We start from the raw sequence: 24,812 nt of genomic DNA, 5'->3' as shown, positions 1-24,812 counted from the left end.
TCACAGCCTCCTTGTCCTGAGCGTTTCGTCTTGTCACTATAAGCAGTGTGATCTGCCCTGATTGTGTTGGCATCACATGGACATGTTTCTTCCCACAGTAGGAGCATTGTTGTCCATCCAGGTCACTCATTAGTATTTCTGAATACCAATTAGCTATTTGGGATCTAGTCCACATGCTTCCTGGACTTCCGCTTACCAATTTACTTAGACATTTGCGGGTTTATCAATTATTCATTTTAATTCCAGTTGGATTTTCAAACGTTTGTATTTTTGTTTTTGTTTTTCTAAGCATGTCAATGTTGCCTATTTCCAGCTTTTATCTTTCATAGCCACTTTGAAAATAAGTATTTTATTAATTGTAATGGGATCTCTATGCACAATGATGTGTCCGTTTTGAACACTTATTTTCCTTTACTAGTTTAAAGGAAACCTAAGTCGCATTGGAAAATACTAATTTACCTGCAGATCTGGGGTTAATCTTGAGGTAAATGGTATAATACCCCTGGTCTCCTAAATGAAAGTGCAGCTACAGGGAGAAAATAAACTTATTTTGTCCAGGGATCCACCAGCTTTCAGTCATGGGGCATGCATGGAGAGATACATTCATCGCTCACCAGTTCTGCAGTGGATCTATACAGTACAGTAAGGGATGTTTGAGCAATGATTGTCGTGGCTGAAATAAGTTCATTTTCTCACTGTAGCCACACTTTCAGATTAACCCTGTATCTGCAGCTGAATGGCTTTTTTTCTGAGGGGCACGTCCCCTTTAATCCCTCAGAATGCAGTGCGTTGCATACATTGCATATTTAATTTACATGGTTATATCTGTATATCTACAGATAAATTATACATGGGACCCGGGCAACTCTATCAAGACTTGCAGAATCTGCTCTACGATTTAGATGTTGTAAACCAAATATCTCAATTAATATCACAGCTAAGAGGAAACTATCAGGTAAGCTTTGTAGTATTTCCCTGAATCTGATCTGACATCAGCAGAAGGTGAGAAAATGTAGATTTTTGTAAGATTAAAAAAATAAGTCAGGACTTGGAGTGTGAGATCAAAATTTCACTGTTCATGGGCATATTGAAGATGCTCCATTTCATCTAAGTGTAGCTGCCTAAAGACCCCGTCACATGCAACGACGGATCTAACGATATATCGCCGGGGTCACGGATTCTGTAACGCACATCTGGCATCGTTAGCGACGTCGTTACGTGTGACAGCAAGGAACGACCATTAACCATGGAAAATACCTTATCGTCCATCATTGACACGTCGCTCCTTTTTAAAATATCGTTGATTGTAGAGGACGCAGGTTGTTCATCGTTCCCGAGGCAGCACACATCGCTACGTGTGACACCTTGGGAATAACAAACACAGCTTACCTGCATCCCGCCAGTAATGCGGAAGGAAGGAGGTGGGCAGCATGTTACGTCCCGCTCATCTCCGCCCCTCCGCTTCTATTGGGCGGCCGCTGTGTGACGTCGCTGTGACGCCGAACGTCCCTCCCCCTTCAGGGAGAGGATGTTCGCCGCCCATAGCGTTAGTGAGGTAAGTACGTGTGACGGGGGTTAACGATTTTGTGCGCCACGGGCAATTCGTTGCACAAAGGACGCGATCACACGATATATCGTTGTGTGTGACGCCGCCTTTAGAAATGAGCTTTTGCATGACGTCCAGAATAAATGTGTCTGTATTAATAACAGAATAGATGTAATTATCATATTATAAAAGTAAAAGAATATACACTGTACAGACAAAAGTACTGGGGCACCGACACATGGCGCCTAAAAGAGCTTTTATGAAATCCCAATCTAAATCCAGTCTTTTGCTTTGCGTTGTACAAGATTTTGGTGTGTGTCTGGAAGTTTTTGCCCGTGTGTGAGGTCAGACACTGATTTTGAATGTGGGGCACTGGCTCACAATTTCCATTTTAGTTCATCCCAAAGGTATTCGATTTGAGCTCAAGGCTCTGTGCAGCCAGTCAAGTTCTTATATACCATGCTTTATAGACCAGGCATTGTGCACTTGGGACACAGTCATGCAGGAACAGAGAAACCCATGCCATGAAGCCCTCTGTGCACAGTTTTTGCACCATGCGCCTCAGCACTCAATTACCCCGCTCTGTAACTCTTCATGGTGTGCCACATCAGGCTGAGTTGCTTGCAGTTCCGAAATGCTTACATTTTTTAATAATACCACAACAGTTGATTGTGGATTATTTAGGAGGGTAGAAATGTCATGAATTTCCTTTTACAGTATCACCCTTGAATTCAGACAACTGTTTAGATTTAACCCATTCTTTCACAAATGTCTGCAAATGCAGACTGCATGGCTAGAGACTGGATTTTATATACCTGTGGCAATAGGACTGTCATGCTAGGTACAGGGAAGTATCAAGTGAACGGCGAAAGGGAAGGGAAACCATGTGTCTAGGGAAGAGGGAGATGGTGACCCCTGACCAAGCCTACCGCTGGGCTTCCCTCACAACCCTAGAGAGGTTCTGCATCCTATGCACCCAGCCGGATTCCTGACCCTGGCTAACCCTGGCTAACCCTGACGTAGGCCTAATATAGGAAGCGGACGGGATGAACGCTTAGTCACCCCACTAAGCTCTAAAGAAGTCACAGGGATAACAAACAGGGGGAAGTGAACAAATTACTTATCTCCAGATGAATCCTGGAGAGGAACTGCAACAACAACAAAGTTTTTTCAGATGTGTATAAGTCCACTGCTTGCACTGAAATCTTGTTAAGGGTATTAGAGCTATCACCAAGGCAGAGTAAGGGGAAATTAACGTATATAAACACACCAAGGGAAGTGCTGATGAAAAATAGCTGAAAGGCTGAGGAACTCCACAGGGTCCTAAAGGAAAAGGGTTAAAAACTAAGCAGAAATAATAGAAGGTCAGGGAACAGTTTGCACAGCCAAACGCTGTGACCTTCTATAACCGGACACCACATGACTGTCTGTCACCCGTGACTGGAACTGAGTCAAAGCCCTGAATTCAATAATTTTGAAGTTTGTCCAAATACTTTTGTCCATGCAATGTAGATATTGCATAAATTCTAGAATACATTTTGAAGTAAAGGAATTTTATTCTACAGGCTGCCTTTTGACCTCTTTGTGTTCTCGTCTTGTTCCTCACTTTATTGTAGACAAATGACTTGGGGCTCTTTCACACACCAGTTTTTTGGGTATTTGGTTTTTGTGTGCTGTTCATTATATTTATGTATAGATTGCAGACCTATTTCAATCAATATTATTAGGATTTAGGGACGGATACCTGGATTCCAAAGATGCGTTACTTACTGCAGTTTTGATAAAATCACTGTTTCATCTACTGCAGATCTACCAGATCACTGATTGGCAGTTTTCTGCCTATTCACAGTTTTCATAGAAATATCCCAGTCAGTGGTGGGGGCATGGTTATAGAGCTCACGAATATGGAGAACTACATGTTAGCCAGTTTCCTAGTCCTCTAGTAATAATCTCCTGATGAAACCAATTTTATCAAAACTACAGCAAGTAAGTGATACACAACTAGAATCAGGGTCTCTGTATACTACATTATGCTGCACTCAGGTTAGGTTGCAGAAATCTGAAGAAATATTCACTTTAATGGAGCAGCTAAGAAAAAGAAAAATTGATGGAAGAGGATTAAAAAACTGACACGCATATCAAAAATGAATCCAGCACACTGAAAAAACTACAGACTATTTTTCACACATGAGAGGTAAACAACCTGATATGTGAGATCGTTAGGGCTCATTCATGTGTGATTTTTATTTTTCTCATTACAGTTTGGTCACTTGCAATTCTTATCAACAGAGTTTGGTATGAGTTTCACAAGTTATTCTCGAATGGGGAATAAAAATAAAAAGATTTCTCTATCTTTTGCCTTCCAATCCCTGTACATTTGTTTCCATGGACCCATAGATTAGCATTGCACATTTTGATCCGATTATTGGATCAATATTGGACATATCTTCTCAATTTTTTGCCGATTGTTCAGTGCTCTAAAAATCCCAGACTTGTAAATGGCCCCATTTACGATTATAGCTATGAGTGCTATCTGTTATGAATATGGATAACACTCGTACGCAAAAAGCGGACGTCTGAAATATTAGGCCGAAAATACACGGCATGAAAATCGGTGCGAGTGGAATGCGATAACGCATCGCATTCCACTCGGACCAATATTAGCCTATGTGCCAGCACCCATGAGTGATTATTTTCTCGGCCCCAATAGGACCGAGAAAAGAATTGTAGCATACTGCGACTGTAATGCGATCCTAGATTCTCTCGCACCCATTCAAGTCTATGGGGCGAAAGAAAGATCGCACTGCACTTGCGGTACTTTGTTGTACTGCGAGTGCAGTGTGAAAATGGCAATAGCCGGCAACGGAGGAGAGAGGGAGATAAATCCCTCACTCTCCTCCTCAGTGCCGGCCGTCCCCCCGCAGCTGTGGTCTGATCGCATGATCAGACCTCAGTCGCAGTGACACTCGCATGACACTCTGCTCCTGCTGTGCTGCCAGCGTGACCCGAGTGTCATGCGAGGATCGCATTAGTGCTTAAAGAACATGCTTAAGGCTGTGTCCGCACTTTGCTTTTTACCTGCTTTTTTGCTGCTTTTTCAACTGCAGCATTTAATCCCAAAATGGATGTGTTCTGCTTTTCAAGCAAAGTCTATGGGAATTTGGGTTTCTTGTGCACACTATGCTGTTCAAAAAGGTGCCTTTTTGTGGCAGAAATTTGGGCAAAAACTCTGCGTTTTAAAGAAGCAACATGTCAAGTGTTTTTGCCATTTGAGTTTTGAGCTGCAAAGCAGAGTTTTTGTCCAAATTTCTGCCACAAAAAGGCACCTTTTTGAACAGCATAGTGCGCACAAGAAACCCAAATTCCCATAGACTATGCTTGAAAAGCAGAATGCATGCATTTTGGCATTAAACTCTGCAGTTGAAAAAGCAGCAAAAAAGCAAAGTGCGGACACAGCCTAAAGATGGTGAATTCAAGAGGCAGCAACTCAGCCCAATCATTGGTGTTTAAGTAGCTCAATAGAATAAAATGATCAGAATAAACAAGCAAACCATCTTTGACCTTGGGTTATGATAGTTACATCTTATGGAAGCGTTCTGCACAGAGATTGACTGACTAGTCAGGAATGCAGCTTATCGACAGGCCCTTCTCTCAGAGATTCCTATGGAAAGTGTGTACCTTAGTTACCAGACGTTCAGACGACATCTGAGGAGGCACACTATGTCACAGCATAAATGTCATGTAGCATCTGAGCCCGGTCTCCTATCTTCTTACATCTTCTCCTTTTCATAAAATAAACATATCTTCTGAGACAGAGCTCAGCCTATCCCCACTTAAATGATAGAAGAATATTAAGCCTAGAAATAAGTAAGAAACAAAAAAAAAACCTAAGTTAGGAAGAATTTGTGTAGGTTCTTAAGCAAAGCTAATTAATAGAAATTTTGGGGCTTCGTGTACATTTTGCACAATGCCATGAATGTTCACTAACAAAATGTGCTGCAGGTTAAATGTTTGAAACCTATTCAAGATTCACATGGCTTTCTTTACACTGTTCACTCTGATATACTTAAGGTACTCATTCACATTAGATTAAAGTGCTTCAGTCCCACCGATATCAGCACAATTGGCCGACAGTCTAGTGCAAGGGTCTCAAACTTGGCTGGATATATGGGCTGCACATATAAAAAAAAATAACTTGGTGAGCTGCATTTTTTTCAGGACAAAGTAACACTTTTATTGTACCATATTTTTTTGCTATTCATCTTTGGATCACTGTTTTTGAACACTTTTCACTCGTTTATTATAACAAACATGCACTTTTTTTACACACACACACACACACACACACATTTTTGATTATTTATTTAGATTTTTTTTTATGCTTTATTTTGATTTTTATTTTAAACATTTTATCCCTTTTTGTAAGTAATATAGTTTTACAATTGGCATCATGTAGTAATTTTGACCATCATCTTGTAATGTTCCAATCCTGGTCCTCATCTTTTGGTAATGTTCCCATCCTGGTCCTCATCTTGTAACAATGCTCCCATCTTAGTCTTCGTATTTTAGAATATTCCCCGTCCTGTTCCCTTTCTTGTAGTAATGTGCACCATCCTGGTCCCCATTCTGTAGTAATGTTCCCATCCTATAGTAATGCCCCCATCGTGTAGTAATGTCCCCATCTTGTAGTAATGTGTCTATCATTGTGCCCATCCTGTAGTAATGTGTCTATCCTTCTGCCAATTCTATAGTAATGTGCCCATCATTGTCTCCATCCTGTAGTAATGTGTCTATCCTTCTGCCAATTCTATAGTAATGTGCCCATCATTGTCTCCATCCTGTGTCCATTCCTGTCCCCATCCTGTAAAAATGTGCCCATCCTTGTCCCCTTCTTGTGTTAATCCTATATTAATATGTCCCCTCCTTGTGCCCATCTTGTAGTAATGTGTCTATCCTTGTGCCCATCCTGTAGTAGTGTGTCTATCCTTTTGCCAATTGTATAGTAATGTGCCCATCCTTGTCTCCATCCTGTAGCAATGTGTCCATCGCTGTCCCCATCCTATAGAAATGTGCCCATCCTTGTCCCCTTCTTGTGTTAATATGCTTATTTTGTAGTAATGTGCCCATTCGTGTCCCCATCCTGTAGTAACGTGTCCCATTCGGGTCCCCATCTTGTAGTAATGTGCCCATCCTTGTCCCCATCCTTTTGTAATGTGCCCATCCTTGTCCCCATTCTGTACTAATGTACCCATCCTTGTCCCTATCCTGTAGTAATGAGCCCCATTCTGGTCCCTATCCTATATTAATATGTACTCTCCTTGTGTCCATCCTGTAGTAATGTGTCTATCCTTGTGCCAATCCTGTAGTAATGTGCCCATCCTTCTTTATTTTTTTATTTTTTTTTATATAGCGCTAACATATTCCGCAGCGCTTTACATACATCAGGAATGCTGTCCCCATTGGGGCTCACAATCTAAAGTCCCTATCTGTATGTCTTTGGAGTGTGGGAGGAAACCGGAGCACCCGGAGGAAACCCACGCAAACACAGGGAGAACATACAAACTCCTTGCAGATGTTGTCCTTGGTGGGAGACATCCTTGTCCCCATCCTGTAGTAATGAGCGGGATTGAAGCACTAGTAATAAAATATAACTTTTAATATCATTGATTAAAATTCAAAAACAAAAACCACCCAAAGTGATACCACAAGAAAATATTGCATAAATTTTACAAAATGGATGTACCAAGACAAAAGGAACTAATACTGCTATATGCTCTCAGCATACTCCTGTACAGCCAAGTAAATTAAAGTGACATTGTGCGTAATCACTTATCCTCCAGTATTGCACTAAAGCCCTCAAAAAACCGCTTTGTAATAAAGTGGCTATGTGCAAAATGTTCTAAAGACAGCTGATCAATTAATAATTGCAACCATAAGGAGAAAGTGACACTGTGCATAATCACCTATCCTCCAATATAGCATCTCAGCCCTTAAGATACCGTTCTTATTAAAGTGGCTGTGTGCAGATTATTTTAGACAATTGATCAGTTAAATGCTGTACAACTAAGAGGGAAAAGTGATAAATGTGCTCAGTAAAAAATGCAGTCAAAGGTAGCAGTGGGATTATGCTCACCACCTATCCCACTGCAAACCAATGAGACCGGTGTTACCTTACAGATGAGGGGGGGGAGCGACCTTCAGCATACCACACATTACCCCAGGTAACACCAGTGACTACTCAATGGCCTCCTTCCCGACGCGTTTCCTCTATGTGATTCATCAGGAGAATTAGGAGGTCATACTATCAGAGGCATGTTGAGCTACCAACTGAAAATTGGAATCAAGCTCTTGATTGAGGATAGGTGATTATGCACAGTGTCACTTTCTCCTTATGGTTGCAATGATAAATTGATCAGCTGTCTTTAGAACATTTTACAACTTGCCACTTTATTACAAAGCGTTTTTTTGAGGGCTTTAGTGCAATACTGGAGGATAAGTGATTACGCACAATGTCACTTTAATTTACTTCGCTGTCCAGGAGTATGCTGAGAGCATATAGCAGTATTAGCTCCTTTTGTCTTGGTACATCCATTTTGTAAAATTTGTGCAATATTTTCTTGTGGTATCACTTTGGGTGGTTTTTGTTTTTTGAATTTTAATCAATGATATTAAAAGTTATATTTTATTACTAGTTCTTCAATCCTCTTAATAATTGGTGATAAGAGTTGCACACTGTAGTAATGCGCCCATCTATGTGCCCATCATGTAGTAATGTGCCCATTCTGTAGTAATGTGCCCCATACTTGTCCCCTTTTACTAATGTGCACATCATTGTCCACTTTTACTAATGTGCCCATGCAGGTCCTCTTCTTCTAGTAATGTTCCTTATACTAGTCCTCTTCTTGAAGCAATGTCCGATCTTGGTCCCCTATTGTGCCATTATTGAAACACACACACACACACACACCAAAACATTCTTTGCACCTGTCCTCCGTTCCTCAGCATCCTCTTCCCTGCTTCTTGCGGCCCAAAGCATGTGGACCCGTTAACGATCGCAGCCAGTGCAGGGGCTGCCACTGTCAGTGCTTCGTCTGAAATTCAGATGAATGTTTTGTCTGTGCTACGTGTCAGCTGCTTGCCTCTGATTGGATGGTGGCTGCCATTGGAATAGTTGGACAGAGAGAGCTCAACTCTGCTCAGTGCTTGCAAAACATTCATCTGAAATAAAGCGCGGACAGCTGCGGCCCCTGCACCGGCTGCAATTGTTACCAGATCCACATGCCTGCGGGCCGTAAGAAGCAGCCTGAGGGGCCGTGTTTGACACCGCTGGTCTAGTGTATGTATAAGGGCCTCCTGACTCTCTCCCGACAGATGATTTTTGGAGGAGTGAAGGATTCAACCTGCTGAATTGTAGCACTTGATTCTTTTATTCTCATTTGAGACAAGTCATCACTGGAGAATTCTCAGAGAACACAGGTAGCCGAGCATTCCTTTGTATGGAGCAGTTGGGAAAGATGTCTGTTGGTCTAATGACTGTTTAGGCCCCATTACACGAGACGATATATCTAACGATATCTCGGCGAGGTCACGGAGTTTGTGACACACATCCGGCATCATTAGAGATATCGTACCGTGTGACACCAATGAACGACTGTGAACAAGCAAAAATACTCACCTTATCGTTGTGCGTTGACACATCGTTAATTTTCATAATATCTTCCCACCTTTTCTGCGCCGGATGTTCATCGTTCCTGAGGCAGCACACATCGCTCCGTGTGACACCCCGGGAACGATGAACACAGCTTACCTGTGTCCCGCCGGCAATGCGGAAGGAAGGAGGTGGGTGGGATGTTATGTCCCGCTCATCTCCGCCCCTCCGCTTCTATTGGCCAGCCGCTGTGTGACGTCGCTGCGACGGCGAACGTCCCTCCCCCTTCAGGAAGAGGATTTTCGCCGCCCACAGCGACGTCGTCCGGGAGGTAAGTGCGTGTGACAGGGGGTTAACGACTTTGTGCGCCACGGGCAACTAATTGCCCGTGACGCACAAACGATGGGGGCGGGTGCGATCGCACGATAGATCGTACTGTGTGACGCTAGCCTTTGTCTAATGCAAGTGTGGGCTTTTAAAGGAACCTGTCATGTCCAAGAAACACTATATACTTGCAGATATAGAAGTACTCTGCAGGTGAATAACGTTACAATTATGTTACACTGCAATGGCTACAGAGAGAAAAGGAATTTTTATCATACCTGTAGCTGTTCACTTCCAGTCATTGAGTTGGTGCAAAGAGCGATTTCAGTCACCATTAACTATACATTGTACACTCTGTAATGACTCTCGAACACGTGGATTGACAGCCAGCTTTAGGCGGGCTTTGCACGTTGCGACATCGCAAGCCGATGCTGCGATGTTGCACGCGATAGTCCCCGCCCCCGTCGCAGGTACGATATCGTGTGATAGCTGGCGTAGCGAAAATTATCGCTACGCCAGCTTCACATGCACTCACCTGCCCTGCGACCGTCGCTCTGGCCGGCGACCCGCCTCCTTCCTAAGGGGGCGGGTCGTGCGGCGTCATAGCGACGTCACACGGCAGGCAGCCAATAGCGGCGGAGGGGCGGAGATGAGCAGGATGTAAACATCTCGCCCACCTCCTTCCTTCCGCATATCCTACGGAAGCCGCGGTGACGCCGGTAGGAGATGTTCCTCGCTCCTGCGGCTTCACACACAGCGATGTGTGCTGCCGCAGGAACGAGGAACAACATCGGACCGTCGCGTCAGCGTAATTATGGATTACGCTGACGCTGCACCGATGATACGATTACGACGATTTTGCGCTCGTTAATCGTATCATCTAGGCTTTACACACTACGATGTCGCATGCGATGCCGGATGTGCGTCACTTTCAATTTGACCCCACCGACATCGCACCTGCGATGTCGTAGTGTGCAAAGCCCGCCTTATAGTGTGTATGTGCAGTATATGAGTGCAGAGCAGACTGTCAATCAGTGTTCCTGGGATTGATTACAGCCATGTTTACTGTGTAGCAAGTGGTGACTAAAATCCCACATCCTGTAAGCAGATCAGTTATTGGACTTGATCACCTCAGTAGTGTATCGTTGTTTGATATGGATGCATTATATCATCATTTTATAATATAAGAAAAGCAATTTAGGTTACATTCACATGACCATGTCTGATTTTGCTTCACACAAAAACAGAAAGCATGAGGGCGTAAGTGTGTATTCTGTGGAATTTTACTCCCATAGACTTAAATGGTCGAGGGCGATCTATAAAAATTGCCTAGAGTTGTACGTACTCTGACTTTTTCTCAGATTGGGTTATTACGTTTGTGCATAAAATGATGTGTGAACAGCCTCATTAACTTGCATGAGTCAGTGAGTTGCCAAAAGCAGATAGCAAAAAGGAACACAAATTATCTGGCCAAGTCTTCCAGAGCACCATTATTTATATTTTAGCAACTGTGGGCTGAGGTTAATGGACCGGTGTTCCCCTAGTGGAAGACCCCTCTACTTCATATACATTCCATAGTAAGCAGGGGAGGTGACAAGCACAGTATCAATGGTTAATAGGCTGTATTTTTAAGCGGGCTTTACACGCTATGAGATCGCTACAGCGATCTCATTGGGGTCACGGATTTTGTGACGCACATCCGGACGCTGTAGCGATGCCGTTGCGTGTGACACCTATGAGCGATTTTGCGTCGTCGCAAAAACGTGCAAAATCGCTCATCGGCGACATGGGGGTCCATTCTCAAATATCGTTACTGCAGCAGTAACGAAGTTGTTCCTCGTTCCTGCGGCAGCACACATCGCTCCGTGTGACACCGCAGGAATGAGGAAGCTCTCCTTACCTGCCTCCCGGCCACAATGTGGAAGGAAGGAGGTGGGCGGGATGTTATGTCCCGCTCATCTCCGCCCCTCCGCTTCTATTGGGCGGCAGTTCAGTGACGGTGCAGTGATGCTGAACAAACCGCCCCCTTAGAAAGGAGGCGGTTCGCCGGTCACAGCGACGTCGTAGGGAAGGTAAGTAGTGTGACGGGTCCGGGCGATGTTGTGCGACATGGGCAGAGATTTGCGCGTGTCGCACAACCGATGGGGGCAGGTACGCACGATGGCGATATCAGTATCGATATCGCAGTGTGTAAAGCGGCCTTTAGTCACGGGACACCTTACTATTACACAGCACAAAAGAAAATATGGTCTCATTTGTTTTAGTGATTAGTTGTAGGTAAGTTAGGTAATGATCCTATATGGTGGGTTAACAGAAAAAAAAATCATAAAACTTACAAATTTATTAAATATGCTTTAAAAACACAATGAGTGAAGATATCAATGAAAAACTTCATTATAAAAGGTAACAGACAGGAAACTAGTCAATATAAGGGAGTGAGAGTAAACCTATACAATATACAAATACTGCAGGGCCCTAGGAATGTCCCTAAGAGATGGCCTTACCTTGCTGCGGAGGCCGTCACTCTAAAAAGCGCAATTAGCGCCCCCACTCACCGATGACTCTACCTGGGATTCCCTAAGGAGACCCTAAACTAGAACATGCTCGTACCAAAAGTTATCCACAAAATGAAGATTTAACTGTGAGTGGTTAAATAACCAAAGCAAACACCGCAATGAGTGTAGTCACTGCAAATAGCAAAATAGAATCACAAAAAAAGCAAAAGTCGATAACAAATTCGTTAGGGTTAACTGGTGCGCACCACAGTACCCAGCTAAAGAGTTGAATGGAACTTCAAAAGGATGAGCAAAATAATCACAAGTCAAACCAGTGAAAAAAGGAAAAATCAAAAAACTTTCCTTATTGATGCATTTGGTCAGAATGGACGGCCTCAACGCGTTTCTCCTGTGCTTCAGGTTCATCAGGAGGCCATGAGTAGGTTAGATGTCTCAGGTTGAGGTGGATATGATGTGATCCTATATGGGCAGATATAACTCAAAGCTGTACTAATCTCCCAGTTTACTGCTCTTACTACATGATAGTACATTAATGAAATAGGTCTTGGAAAAGAAAAATCTCTCTTTCTCAATTGTGTATCACTTTTTTTAGAATTTGAATCCCACTATTGCCCATGACTGGTCTTCAGGCTTACAAAGACTGATCTTGAAGAAAGAGAATGAAATTCGAGCTGCAGACCGCTGCAGAATTCAGCTCCAGCTTCCTGGCAAGCATGACAAGTCAGTGACATTTGTTGTTGATCATTTTCCGGCTGTGGTGTTCATATTCTGCGTCATTTTAGAGACAGTAAATGGTTCCACACACATATTCCTTTTATCTTCTATTCTAAATATGTTTCAGATCAGGACGGGCCACTTTCTTTACTGCAGTATTTAATACATTTACTCCTGCTGCAAAGCAGTCATGGATCAATAATTTACAGATGGCAAAACTTGCCCTTGGTAAGTGCTGCTCGTGATGTCAAATATCTCTTTCATGTACATAAAAGAATAATTCAGCATTACTCCACAGGTACTTTACAGCAGGCAGTTTCTAATTTGTAAAGTTAGCAATTCTGGATTGTATTGGTTGCACCTGTCAGTTTATTATTAACATTCATTACGGTACTATAAATACTGTATAGTCCCTGTTATAGTCATAGTTCTTAGCAACAATGCCTTAATTGATATGATCTCTTGCACGATATGTTGTATCATGTAGAATTCAATAGGAAATATCTGCTGTTGCCCCTTTTTGTTGGCCAGGATTCAGCTAATATTGTTAGCCACAATGCTATATGCTATCTGTTGTATACAGTACATAATATTCTTTAACTCATTTCCAACATAAGATTTAAAAGTATGCCCTACATCGGGTCTGCATGCATGGATTGAACTCAGGAGCTCAACCTGCACCATACTTGGCAGATGGCAACTGTGTAAAACAGCTGGCATCTTCCTGTAATTCAACAACTGGAACTATGTGTGATCACTTCTGTTTAATCATTTACATGCTGCTGTCATTCTGTTACAGTTACATTTAAATAACGCGACTTCCATTGAATGCGTGTACTGGGTCCTATCAGCTCCCCTGAGTAATGTAATTACAAGGTGATGATGGGTTCTCATCGCAATCAGTGACCTGTTTGAGGCTCCATGGCTGTCATCCTTTTTCCTATAAAGCCCAGCTAATAATAATAATATAATCTTTATTTCTATAGCGCTAACATATTCCGCAGCACTTTACAATTCAGAGGTTCAGATACAAACAATCATAAGTAACAGTTACAGAAGATACAATAATTAAAGCAAAAATAACAATGGGGTGAGGTTGGAAAAAACAAAGAGAAAAATTGTATGAAAAATACCCTGAATAATAATGAATAAAATGCAAGTGCTTAATAACAGGGTACTTAGTATATACATTTTTGCAAAAAGGTAAGAAGCCATCCCACCTCGTCAAGGTGTAATCATCTGGGACGGTCCCTAACCAACTAAAGTTAAAAACATTTTCTATTTTTCTATACCTGACCTGTGTCATGTCAAAACTCCAATGTGAATAGTAGCAAGTGGTCACCTGGGTCCCAGATTAATTACACAGTGCAGTGGGAAGCAAATTAATTGTTCAGCCTCAGTAAAGGGAGGGCTGTGCCCCTAACTTGCACTAAAGCAAGATAACAAACAAAAAACTGGGGTGAGGTGTGTATGACACAAGGTACAAGTGCTTATTTACAATGACGGTCGAACCATCTCAAAGAAATGGGGGATAGATAAAGACTGCATGAGCCAGTATCTAGCCAATCTTTGTAATGCTTTTGGGTGCATTGGCGTTTGAGGGAGAATTATGTTCTGAGAAATAGTGGAGGGGATGGCAGAAGCCACCCTAAAATCATGTATTTTTATGGAGTGTCTGAAGCTGTATAAGTTGTGGATCGTCTTAGTTTCCTGAGGTTGAGCATTCCATAAGATTGGTGCAGCTTGGGAGAAGTCTTGGGGGCTCGAGTGGGAGGTTCAGATTAGTGTGGATGTTAGTCAAAGGTCATTTGCAGAGCGTAGAGAACAGGTAGGGTGATAGACAGCGATAAGGGTGAAGATGTAGAGGGATGCTGTGAAGTGCTTTTAGGGTGAAAACAAGCAATTTAAAGTGACCCTGTCACCAGATTTTTGACCTTCTAAACTAACTAGCACCTTAAGCATCCGGTCCAATGGGTGTCCTAATCTACGCCTCATGCCCCTCCTTTTGCCCTCCTCCTGTGCTGATTGACGTAGATGACGTAGATTGCGGCTGCGCAAACTGGTGTTTTCTCTGCACAGGCGTGAGATTTTTCTCGGTGATGTGGATGACGGCACCCGCTTCACATGGTGGATCGTGAAAAGGCTGCCCACGCCCTATTTCAGGATACTATTGTAGTTTGGTGCGCAACTAGGGCTTATTTTTGGGGTAGGGCTTAGGTTATAGGCATACTCTAGAAGGGCTGATTTTCGGGGAAACACAGCAAGTAGAAAAAGTTTACAAAAATGTCTGAGTATACATAAATATATAACAAATCAAAGCCTTTATAGTTTAAAATGAAGCATATTTGTTGTATCAACCATTCCATAAAAGTCTGATCTATGAAAATATAAAACTATTTAACCTTTGCTGTAATTACCGTAAGGAGATATAAAATAAAAAAAGGGGGTTTTTTTTCAACATAAAAAAGTGAAATCAAAATGGTAACAATAAAAATGTTAGTGCACAACAAGTCCTCATACAGCTCCATCGACAGAAAAATGAAAACATTACGAGCCTCTGAAAATGGAGACAGAAAACTATTTTTTCTTTTTTTCTAATTTCCACATTTTTTTTTTTTTACAACTAAAATTGCCAAAAGAGCAGGAACATGTGTAATTAAAAAAACAGCATGAGCTTGTAGATTAAATCTCTAATTAGTTTATATAAGCAGAATAAAAGTTTATTGTCCCTAAATTTATGTAGGTTCAAGAATCTGGTGCCCCAGATAAGGAGGTTTATCTTAAAACAGATTATGTTCCTAGAAATTAGTACACAGTTCAGAAATACGTCGTCATAAAATGGAAAAGGATGTTTACTTGTAGTAGTGACATATTTGTGAGGGAACCGGTGAATAAATGTTTTTATTTGGCATTTTCTCTGCACCAGGAGAGGAGAACCAGCTGGGTTGGTTATGTCTGGAAGACGAGGGAAACCAGATCAAAAAGGAAAAGCACCCCTTACTTGTCGAGCACCTTCCAGTTATCATGTCTAAGCAACAGGAATTCAAGGTGAATGATTTTTAGATTGCAACCATCATATGCTGTTCTCGATATCCGCAGAGCAGTGACGATATTTTTTTCATACTATACTTTAAAATGCAATATCTCCATCTTGGCTTGGCATTCAGAGAACATAGCCTGCCGGCCCATCTGGTCTTGTCAGCAAATATGATACATACACACAGTCGGGTCTGAGCTTCAGATGCCATGCACATATTTTTAACACCAGACATCAGAGTATGACCTTATTAATAGCTCTATCTTACCTTCCACAAGATTAATGTCTCTTCAGGTCAGTGATACCTACTGTATATGATGTAAGTGTATTTATAGAGCCAGGTATGGACGTAATGTTCTCTGACCCAATTAGCATTTCTCTGATTTATTTTCAGATTGAATGTGCCGTCTATAATCCCGAACCATATCTCAGTAGTGAAAATGATCCTGATACTCTTTCAATGCATCATGGATTTCTCTGGGTAAGTGACACCTCTTCAAGGTTCTGATTTACAACTAGTGCTGAAATGAAATGTGTTCAATATTTTATCTGGTTAATTTGGTTACTGTGTTCTGTTTGAAATTTTGGAAAGTATAATGTAATGGTAGAACGATGTTTTATAACCCAAATAAAAATTTGCCAGTCATTGTTTCGTACCTTACAAAATTAGCTGTTTCACTACTGTTATGAAATAGAAAACATCATAATATCCTCCGGCATATAAGGACCTAGTATGGCACCTTCAAACACTTTTGGATGAATAAAACTGCATACAAATTAATGTTTCTGGCCTTACTTACACAGTACATACTGGCCATGTGCTATCACTGTATGGCGCAGGCACTGTATCTGAGCCTTCTCTAGGCAGCATTGGAGCTAGTTGTATTCAATAGTTTTCAGTCAACAGTAACTAATGTGATCAGCGTATCTCCGCTTACATGAGTTAAGAAGCTATCATTAGAAAATGACCTATTATTTAAATCAGATTTTTGTGTGAAATTCATTTGTTTTTACAATATTTTTCTTCCACATCAAAACTGTATCAAGAAGAAAAAGTAGATGTTTTGCAATTTTCACACTGGCTTTTGTAATCTCAAGCGTCCTGTTGTTTCAACACACGGGCATAGGATCAGAATTTTTTCATTGTGGCTATCGTTTATATTGAAGCATTTAATGAGCATGCGCAAAGGTCCTTGCAAAGGGAGGGGTAAGCGGGGTCAGCTGTAACATCATCTATAGTAAACTGTGTATCCTGTGTTATTAGCTTTGTATAAAGGTGTTAGCAGTCATTGTAATCCTGCCTCTGCTGATAAGGAGTATGCTGAAAACTCTTCCTGAAATTATAAGAAGGGTGTGTCTTAAAAAAGCCTCAGTGGCCAGTGTCAAAATTGCAGGATTATTAAAATTAATTTTTAGTAAAGATGTGAAAATAAAATGCCATTTTTTTTTTAATAACCTGTATTATAAAAACCTTATTTAATCAACAGGTAATTTTCTGATGATGGCTTCCCTTTAAATGCCACTGTAAAGTGTGAGAGCACCTTGTAAAAATCTTCCAGACTGTTCTGATGGCCATATTCACCATGTGCAACATGATCACTGGTGTCAATCGGTTACCATGGTATCGAGGGCTACTAAAGTTTAAATCACGACTAGTGATGGACGGACCCAGGCTATAAAAGTCCAGATCCACGCGGTTTTAAAAGTATTGGGTCCCAGGCCCGGAGCTCTCAGGGAACTCCGGCTAATGATTCGGATCTGGCAACCAGGGGGCACTCACTGCGAGTGGAAGAAAAGCGATTCCGACACCTAAATAGGAAAGGGTTCTTTACAGTTAGAGCGGTCAGACTGTGGAATACACTACCACAAGAGGTAGTAATGGCAGATACTATAACAGCTTTTAAAAAAGGGCTGGATGATTTCCTCAGTACACAAAACATTGTTGGTTATAAATGACTTAGTGACTAAATGTAGAACTGGTGGAGGAAGGTTGAACTAGATGGACCTAGGTCTTTTTTCAACCTAAGTAACTATGTAACTATGTAACTATGTACCCTATGAAATAAAAGAAAATAAATAAAACAAAAATAAAGCAAGCACGCTATACTTACCGAGTCTCCGGCATGGCTGTAACTGCTTACAGGCCGCTTACTTTTCTTCCGGAGCCGCTCATTAGCCTCATGCATGTTCACTTCTTCCCCCGCCCACTTGCAGTCCTGGCGTCTGTGTCTCGTTGCAGTGAGACAGCGCCCCAGCCTACGTGAAAGCATGTCGCTGCTTGCAATCATAGACCCTGTCTGCGGGACAGTGTAGATTTAAAGAAAAAAAATTGTCGTAGGGTCCCCCATATTATGATACTCAGCACAGATAAAGCATACGGCTACAGGCTGCTGCCCCTAGACGTGCGCTTATCTTAGCTGTGTATCAAAATAAGAGGAACAGCATGCAGCTTTTTTATTATTTAAATAAATAATTTTAAAACGTGGTGTGCGGTCCCCCACATTTTTGATACCCAGTCATGATAAAGCCCGACAGCTGGGACCTGGTATTCTCAGGCGGGGAAAATCCATGGTTATTGGGCCCCCACTGACTAAAAATGGCAGCCTGCAGCTGCTCAGGATGGTCACATCCATTAGATGTAACAATCCTGAAACTTTATACTGCTCTTCCCGATTTGTTCTGGTGCTGTAGCAATCGGGGTAATAAAGAGTTAATAGCCCACAGCTGCCACTAAGCCATAGATTAGTAATGGGAGGCGTGCGAGACACCCCATTACTATTCTGTATGTGGAAAGAAATAAACAAATAAACACAATTACCGAAAAATCCTTTATTTGAAATTAAATACAAAAAAAAAATCTTTTTCACCAAGTTATAAACCCCCAAAACACCCAGGTCTGACATAATCCACACGAAGTCCCACAACGATTCCAGCTATGCTACATCTGAAGTGACAGGGGACGGCCATAGAACATAACTGGCCGCTTTGAACTTCATGCATAGAATGAGCCGCACAATGAGCGGTGACGTCACTCAGATTATTTACGGTCACAGCTGGACATTCCCACGGTCCTCCACCTGTGATCGCAAGTAACTAGACCTCAGGTGATCCCAGTGACCTCAGCGTTCACAAATCTGCATTTCCTGGTAGAAAACATTGTTTTATTTGCCAAGAGATGCAGATATGGTGCTGAAATTTCAACATCATATTCCTACACACAATCTACACCTCCTGGCAAAAAACCTGCATCACTACCACACGCAGTATGATGCGGTAGTGATCAGATTTTTTTTGCTAGGAGGTATAGATTGGGTGCAGGAATATAGTGTAAAAATTTCATCATGAAATTTGCAACTCTTGGCCCTAAAATGCAAAAAATATTTTGATGCCGTTTTGGTGCGGTTTTCTGCCAGGATGTACAAATTTGGTGCTGAAACCTGGTGCAGACATTTCAGCACCAAATTTGCACTTCCTGGCTGAAAAACACACTGAAGCGGCGTCAAAATAGTTTTTTTTGCATTTTTGGGCCAAGAGATGCAAATTTGGTGATGAAAATTTTACACCATATTCATGCACCTAACTACATCTCCTGGCAAAAATGTGCATCAAAACCGCATGCGGTATGATGTGATAGTGATTTGATTCTTTGCTAGAAGATGTAGATTGGGTGCAGGAATATGGTTAAAATTCAGCACCAAATTGGCATCTCTTGTCAAAAATAGCTGGTTTTTGCCAGGATATGCAGGTCTGTGAACTCAGTGACCTCACCTGAGGTGAGGTCACTGAGTTTACTGAGGCCACCTGTGGTCATGTTACCTGCGATCACATGTGGAAGACTGTGGGAACCTCCAGCTGTGACCGTAAATAACCGCTCATTGCTGCGGCTCATTCTCTGCCTGAAGCCCACAGCAGGAGGTCATGTTCTATGGCCGTGTGCTGTGCCTTCAGATGTAGCAGGGCTGGAATTGTCGTGGGACCTTGTGTGGATTACGTCAGACCTATGCATTTTAGGGGTTAAAAAATTGGTGAAAGAGGGTGTTGTTGGGGGATTGTATTTCAAATAAAGAATTTTATTGATGTTTGTTTTTATTTCTTTTCACTTACAGATTAGTAATTGGGGGGCTTCATAGATGCCTCCCATTACTAATCTAGAGCTTAGTGGTAGCTGTGAGCTGTTATTAACCCTATATTACCCCGAATGCCACCACACCAGGGCAATCAGGATAAGCCAAGTAAAGTTCTGGGATTGTCGCATCTAATGGATGTGACAATCCTGGGTGGCTGCAGGCTTCTATTTTTAGGCTGGGGGGTCTCCCCAACCTAAGAATACCAGCTCCCAGCTGTAGGGTTTATGATGGGTGGGTATCAAAATTGAAGGGGAAGAATTGAATTAAACCGCATGCGGTTCCTCTTATTTTGATACATAGCCAAGACAATTGCATAGCTGAGATCTGAAGCCTGTAGGCATATGCTTTAACTGTGCTGGGTATCATCATATGTTGAGACCCTACGATATGTTTTTTAAATTTATTTTTAAACCAATCTACAGTGACCCGCATTTAAGCAAGCATTGTTGACCTTAGGGAGATCAACATATCCACTGCGGAGACACCATCACGTGTTTCTCAACGCAGTGATTCTAGAGCATTGCCCCCTGGGAAGTATGCAAATAAGAAAGCCGCGGAGACACCATCACGTGTTTCTCAACGCTGGCAGGAAACTAGCCAGGTCTTTCACCGGGAAGGAACAATGTGGATGGATACCATGTTTGGTATAGGTGGTCTCCTTGACTGGAGACTGCCCTTCCCGTGGTTGTTCCTTCCCGGTGAAAGACCTGGCTAGTTTCCTGCCAGCGTTGAGAAACACGTGATAGTGTCTCCGCGGCTTTCTTATTTGCATACTTCCCAGGGGGCAATGCTCTAGAATCACTGCGTTGAGAAACACGTGATGGTGTCTCCGCAGTGGATATGTTGATCTCCCTAAGGTCAACAATGCTTGCTTAAGTAGTCTTTTACTAGGCATTGCCCCCACTAGCCAGATTCCTACTCCACACTGATGAGGGGCAAATACCCCGATACGGCTGTCTGTGGATGGATACCATGTTTGGTATAGGTGGTCTCCTTGACTGGAGACTGCCCTTCCCGTGGTTGTTCCTTCCCGGTGAAAGACCTGGCTAGTTTCCTGCCAGCGTTGAGAAACACGTGATGGTGTCTCCGCGGCTTTCTTATTTGCATACAGTGACCCGCAGACAGGGTGTGTGGTTACAAGCAGTACGACATGCTGTCACACAGGCTGGGGGCGTGTCTGACTGCAACCAATCACAGATGCCAGGACTGCCGGTGACCAGCTGAAGCAGTGAATATGCATGAATGTAAATGAGCAGCCCCGGAAGAAGAGTCAGCGAAAGCAGTTACAGCCGTGTTAGAGACTCTGTAAGTATAGTGCGTTTGCTCTAATCCCCGAATCCCTTCTACCACACCATTTTTAAGTACTGCATTCTGGTCCCCATAGGCTTATATGGGAACCGGCGTCCGGACAGATATCTGGGATCAATGCCGGGCTAGAACAGTTTTTTTTCTTTTTTTGTTTTGTTTTGTTTTTTTAATCTGGTTACACCCGCCAATCCCGGTTATCTGCGAGTCCACCCATCACTAATCACATCGCGTTTCCCCAATCGTTCATACTTAAATGTAAGAAACAGAAAAATATTTACATATTTTTAATTGTCATGTCAATAATTGCCTAAGCCAAGAAAATATTGGTTTAGCAAGGTGAACAGCAAAATGTGTGTGCGTGTGTATGTGTAATAAATATATACCGTAATATATATATACACACACACACCGTATTTTTCGCTTTATAAGACGCATCTGATTATAAGACGCACCCCCAAATTTGGTGAAGGAAAAGAGATTTTTTTTTTTTTTAATGTTAAATGGGGTCCATCTTATAATGCCAGTGTCCCTCTAACAAATCATATAGGGTATATGTCCCTCATAGCCTCCCATCCTAAAATTAGCCCCACTTAATCTGGATATGGCTCCCTTATATTGAATATAGCCCCCTTGTGATGGCGCATGTTCCCCTGTGCTGCCCATGGCCCCTATAGATCGCACAAGTCCCCCTGTGTTAGATATCGCCCCCATGGTGCTGCCCATGGCCCCTATATAGATCGCACAAGTCCCCCTGTGTTAGATATCGCCCCCATAGTGCTGCCCATGGCCACTATATAGATCGCACAAGTCCCCCTGTGTTAGATATCGCCCCCATGGTGCTGCCCATGGCCCCTATATAGATCGCACAAGTCCCCCTGTGTTAGATATCGCCCCCATAGTGCTGCCCATGGCCCCTATAGATCGCACAAGTCCCCCTGTGTTAGATATCGCCCCCATAGTGCTGCCCATGGCCCCTATATAGATCGCACAAGTCCCCCTGTGTTAGATATCGCCCCCATAGTGCTGCCCATGGCCCCTATATAGATCGCACAAGTCCCCCTGTGTTAGATATCGCCCCCATGGTGCTGCCCATGGCCCCTATAGATCGCACAAGTCCCCCTGTGTTAGATATCACCCCCAGGCTGCTGCCCATAGTAAAATAAAAGACTCTTTCCTTACCTCCTGCAGCGCTGAGCTCCCTCCTGTCTCCCTCCGTGCTTCTCTTCTTCCACTTCCTGGTTCTTCGTGCCGGTCATGTGATCGGCACAGCAGACTGAGATCTCTGCGTGCCTGATCACTGTGGAAGCAGGGACACCGGGGAGAAACGCTGGAGGGGGTAAGTAAAGCTTTTTTATTTTAGGATGAGCAGCAGCCTGGGGGCCATATCTAACACAGGGGGGGGCATGTGCGATCACAGGGGGGCGCAGAGACATATAATTTGCACCGCTCCCCCAGCCCGTCACTGCGGTGCAGTTTCAGCACCACCGGAAATGGACAGCGGCTGTGCATATTATATGAGTGAGAGCAGGAGATCAAAGGCTGCAGCCCGCAGCGTTCACCTACCCCCAGCAGCACCCCCACCTCCCCTGGACCCTGCAGTGTATATATGTATATATATATATATATATACACCCCCGTATATTCGGCTTATAAGACGCACCCCCTACTTTCCCCCAAAATTTGGGGGAACAAAAGTGCGTCTTATAAAGCGAAAAAAACGGTATATATAATATATAAAAAAATAATTTACTCCCAAACCGTAAGGGATATTTGGCTGAAATGTATGTACACCGTAACTAGTTCACGCTACAGTTACATTTTATCGTGAAAACAGTGCATTTAAAGAGAACAAGCCACTAGGATTTTGCTATATGAAGTAAAGGCAGTGCCAAGCTCGCACTAGGATGCTGAATCCAATCATACCTTCCTTTGAAAGATTGAACGCTTGATTTGCTGAAATATCTTTCATCAAAATTACAGAAATGCACTGCACCTTTGATTGACGTGTGCAGCAAGGTGGGCCTTTGTGGGTCGGGCCCTTGGCGTATATTCCTTCTCCTGAGTCCTCTATGGCATGTCCTCTTTCCTTTATTTAAATATCGCGCCACGACGCCATTGCTGCTGTTGGCGGCTTGTGCGCTTTGCCACACTAATTATGTCTTTATTAAAATGGTGCCAGAGTCCGCGCATGCATATACTGCCATCTATGGTGCCAATTTATTTAAGCGCTGCGGAATATGTTGGTGCTATAGAAATAAAACTTATTATTATTATTATTATTAAGACACTGGAGATGACTAAGTAGCATTGATACATTTTTTTCTTGCTTTTTTTATGTCTGCACATTCATGCACGATACTCATATTCTTCACTACAGTGTCTTCAATAAAATGTCGCCAGAGATTGCAGTATATGCATGGGCGAACTCCAGCGCCATTTTAATGACAACGTAATTACTGTGGCAGTGCATATACGCCACTAACAAAAGCAATGACAGCGTGACACGATATTTAAGTAAAGAAAAGGCAGCATACACTACATGACACAGTAGGAGGAATATACACCGAGGACCCGACCCACAAAGGCCTGTCCCACGGCACACGTCAGTCAAAGTGCAGTGTATTTCAGGAACTTTGATTACAGATATTTCAGCAAACAAGCATCCAATCTTTCAACAAAAGGTATGCCTGGATTCAGCATCCTAGTGCCAGTGTGGCACTGCCTTTCCTTTATATAGCAAAGTCCTGGTTGGTGGTTGGTTACCTTTAAGTAAAGGCCTGCAATCTGAGTCTTCATCTCAAACAATGTATTGAAATATAAGCCAACAAGAGTGTTGAATATACTCACCCCCCCTTCCCAAATGTCCATGTCACAATAACTTGTCATGTGGCCTTGAGCATCAATTACAGCTTGACATCGACGTTTTATACTGTTCAGGTGTTCAGAAGTGAAGTTATTGTTTGCTGAGGTATGGAATTCCACTCTCCTTGAAGGGTGGTCCTCAGGTCATTGAGGTTTTGGGGTGCAGAGTTACGAGTCTCTACATGGCAACTCAGCTGATCCCATAGGTTTTCTATGGGATTCAGGTCTGGAGAAAGAATTGGCCACTCCATTTGAGGTACCTCAGTGTCCGGCAGCCGTTCTCTAATGATGTGATCTTGATAAGCTGGAGCATTGTCATCCATAAAGATGAAATTTGGCTTGTGTTCTTCATTCAGAAGCACAATGACTGGATTAATTATGTAGGGGCTTGTCACTGTACCATTTACAAACCTCCTGCTGCTGCATGAAGCAGATGATGGCTGTACACATTCGTCATCTGACAGGAATGGTGCTGCCTCATCTCCGATAAACTGTCATTTAAGTACTTGCAGCAAAATATCTATATATCCTTACATGTCCACAGATTCTTATAAGCACCAACTGTCCTCTCCTATCTCAGTAACATGAAAGTCTGCCTTCACTGTATACATATTTTACAGATTTTACTCATGACTGGAGAGTGAATTAAGCCATCCAAAGAAGCAGATTTCTTTTGATAAGATAGATTGCAATGTTGCTTATTTTAATGTGTATTACTTTACTCTGTAAG

General features: G+C 42.7%; 1 protein-coding gene across 6 annotated transcripts in view; it reads left to right on the top strand.

The window, feature by feature from the left end:
• ARHGEF10 (Rho guanine nucleotide exchange factor 10) overlaps positions 1-24,812 on the top strand; it is a 291,401-nt gene that overhangs the window by 207,771 nt on the left and 58,818 nt on the right. For all 6 annotated transcript variants that reach the window (XM_075340320.1, XM_075340323.1, XM_075340321.1 and 3 more), the window contains 5 exons: positions 840-955; positions 12,627-12,754; positions 12,876-12,976; positions 15,675-15,796; positions 16,180-16,266. In XM_075340320.1, the coding sequence (XP_075196435.1) occupies positions 840-955; positions 12,627-12,754; positions 12,876-12,976; positions 15,675-15,796; positions 16,180-16,266 (554 nt within the window). The remainder of the gene's footprint in view (positions 1-839; positions 956-12,626; positions 12,755-12,875; positions 12,977-15,674; positions 15,797-16,179; positions 16,267-24,812) is intronic.

This window comes from Anomaloglossus baeobatrachus, chromosome 3 (assembly GCF_048569485.1).
Source record: "Anomaloglossus baeobatrachus isolate aAnoBae1 chromosome 3, aAnoBae1.hap1, whole genome shotgun sequence".
NCBI classification, from domain to species: Eukaryota; Metazoa; Chordata; class Amphibia; order Anura; family Aromobatidae; genus Anomaloglossus; species Anomaloglossus baeobatrachus.
This window is presented reverse-complemented; position numbering and strand designations above follow the sequence as displayed.